Source organism: Mandrillus leucophaeus, unplaced genomic scaffold (assembly GCF_000951045.1).
Source record: "Mandrillus leucophaeus isolate KB7577 unplaced genomic scaffold, Mleu.le_1.0 Scaffold86, whole genome shotgun sequence".
NCBI lineage: Eukaryota > Metazoa > Chordata > Mammalia > Primates > Cercopithecidae > Mandrillus > Mandrillus leucophaeus.
In genome coordinates, this window is record NW_012109363.1 from 2,122,759 (window position 1) to 2,123,959 (window position 1,201).

The 1,201-nt window shown below is 46.3% G+C and overlaps 1 protein-coding gene across 1 annotated transcript in view; it reads right to left on the reverse strand.

The window, feature by feature from the left end:
- Positions 1–1,201, reverse strand: part of TNFRSF10D (tumor necrosis factor receptor superfamily, member 10d, decoy with truncated death domain) — an 83,815-nt gene that overhangs the window by 1,382 nt on the left and 81,232 nt on the right. Inside the window, exon 15 of the mRNA XM_011968851.1 lies at positions 257–330. Coding sequence (XP_011824241.1) covers positions 257–330 — 74 coding nt within the window. The remainder of the gene's footprint in view (positions 1–256; positions 331–1,201) is intronic.

Here is a 1,201-nt window from a genome sequence, read left to right on the forward strand (position 1 = left end):
CCATGTGGTCCTGAATTGTTTCCTTTGCATGTCCTTCCTCCAGTGTTGCCGAGGCATCCAGCAAGGTGTTGACTGAGAAGAGAGAAGAGATTTAGGGTCTCGATGCTCCAAGGACAATCAGCACAGGATTGACATGGGACCCCCTGCTTCCAGCAGTGAATGCTCCAGAAGAGCCCTCTCAGCTATAGGGACAGCAGTTAGGACACTGTCCCTATTCCCTGTCCTCCTGCTGCGTCTCAAGGCACAAAACACTTACTCTTAGTGGGGTCAGCGTCATTCACTGGAACCAGCGTCTTCCTCTGACACCCACACTTGAGCGTCTGCCTGTTCCTGTAACACACAGTGGGGAATGCTCTGGTCAGGGTCAGGAGTCCTGCGGTCCAGTACTGACCCCGACCACCAGCCAGCAAGAGACCTGCAGCGCTTCCCATCTCGGGTCTCCATGGAGATGCAGACAAACCTCTGGTCCTGCATAGCTCTTGGGCGCTGTGTGCTGGTGACTCATTGAGACATAAGTGGCATGCAGTAAATGCTCACTTTGTAAGTGTTCTGCCCAACTTTGACTACTGTATACGCCTGGGTAATTATCCCCTGATCAAGACATAGAACACTGCCACCACCCCAGAAAGTCCCCTTCTGCCCCATCTAATCAACTCCCACCCACCCTCACAGGAAATGATCACTTCCTTACACAATTCTCACCAGCACAAGTCTCAGCAGAAGAGTATATATGAGAGCACCCAGGAAAACCTAACAAAATGATTTATTCCAAGACTGTAAATGACCTTTGATCATTAATACTGTACCATATCCATAGTGTAATTAAATAAAACAGCAGTCTCCATGGACGCTGGAGAGACATTTGGTAAAATTAAACACCAATTTTGATCTTTTTCAGAACCTTTTAGAATAGTAGGTTGCATTCTTGATTATGAGAATTTCTGTATGAAACCAAAAGTGAACGCCATTCCTCAGGGTGACACTTTGGAGGTCTTCTCCAGAAATCAAATCAGGACCCAAACACCTGCCTTCCCTAAGCACAGCTGAACATGGTTCTGAAAGGTCTGGCCTAGGCAACAAGATGGAAAATTAAAATGAGGCGAGACTCTTGGAAGAGGGCAGACACAATAATCATTCTTTTCAATGTCATTTAAAATCCCTAAGAATGAAACTACAATACTGAAATAGAAATGTATGTTTG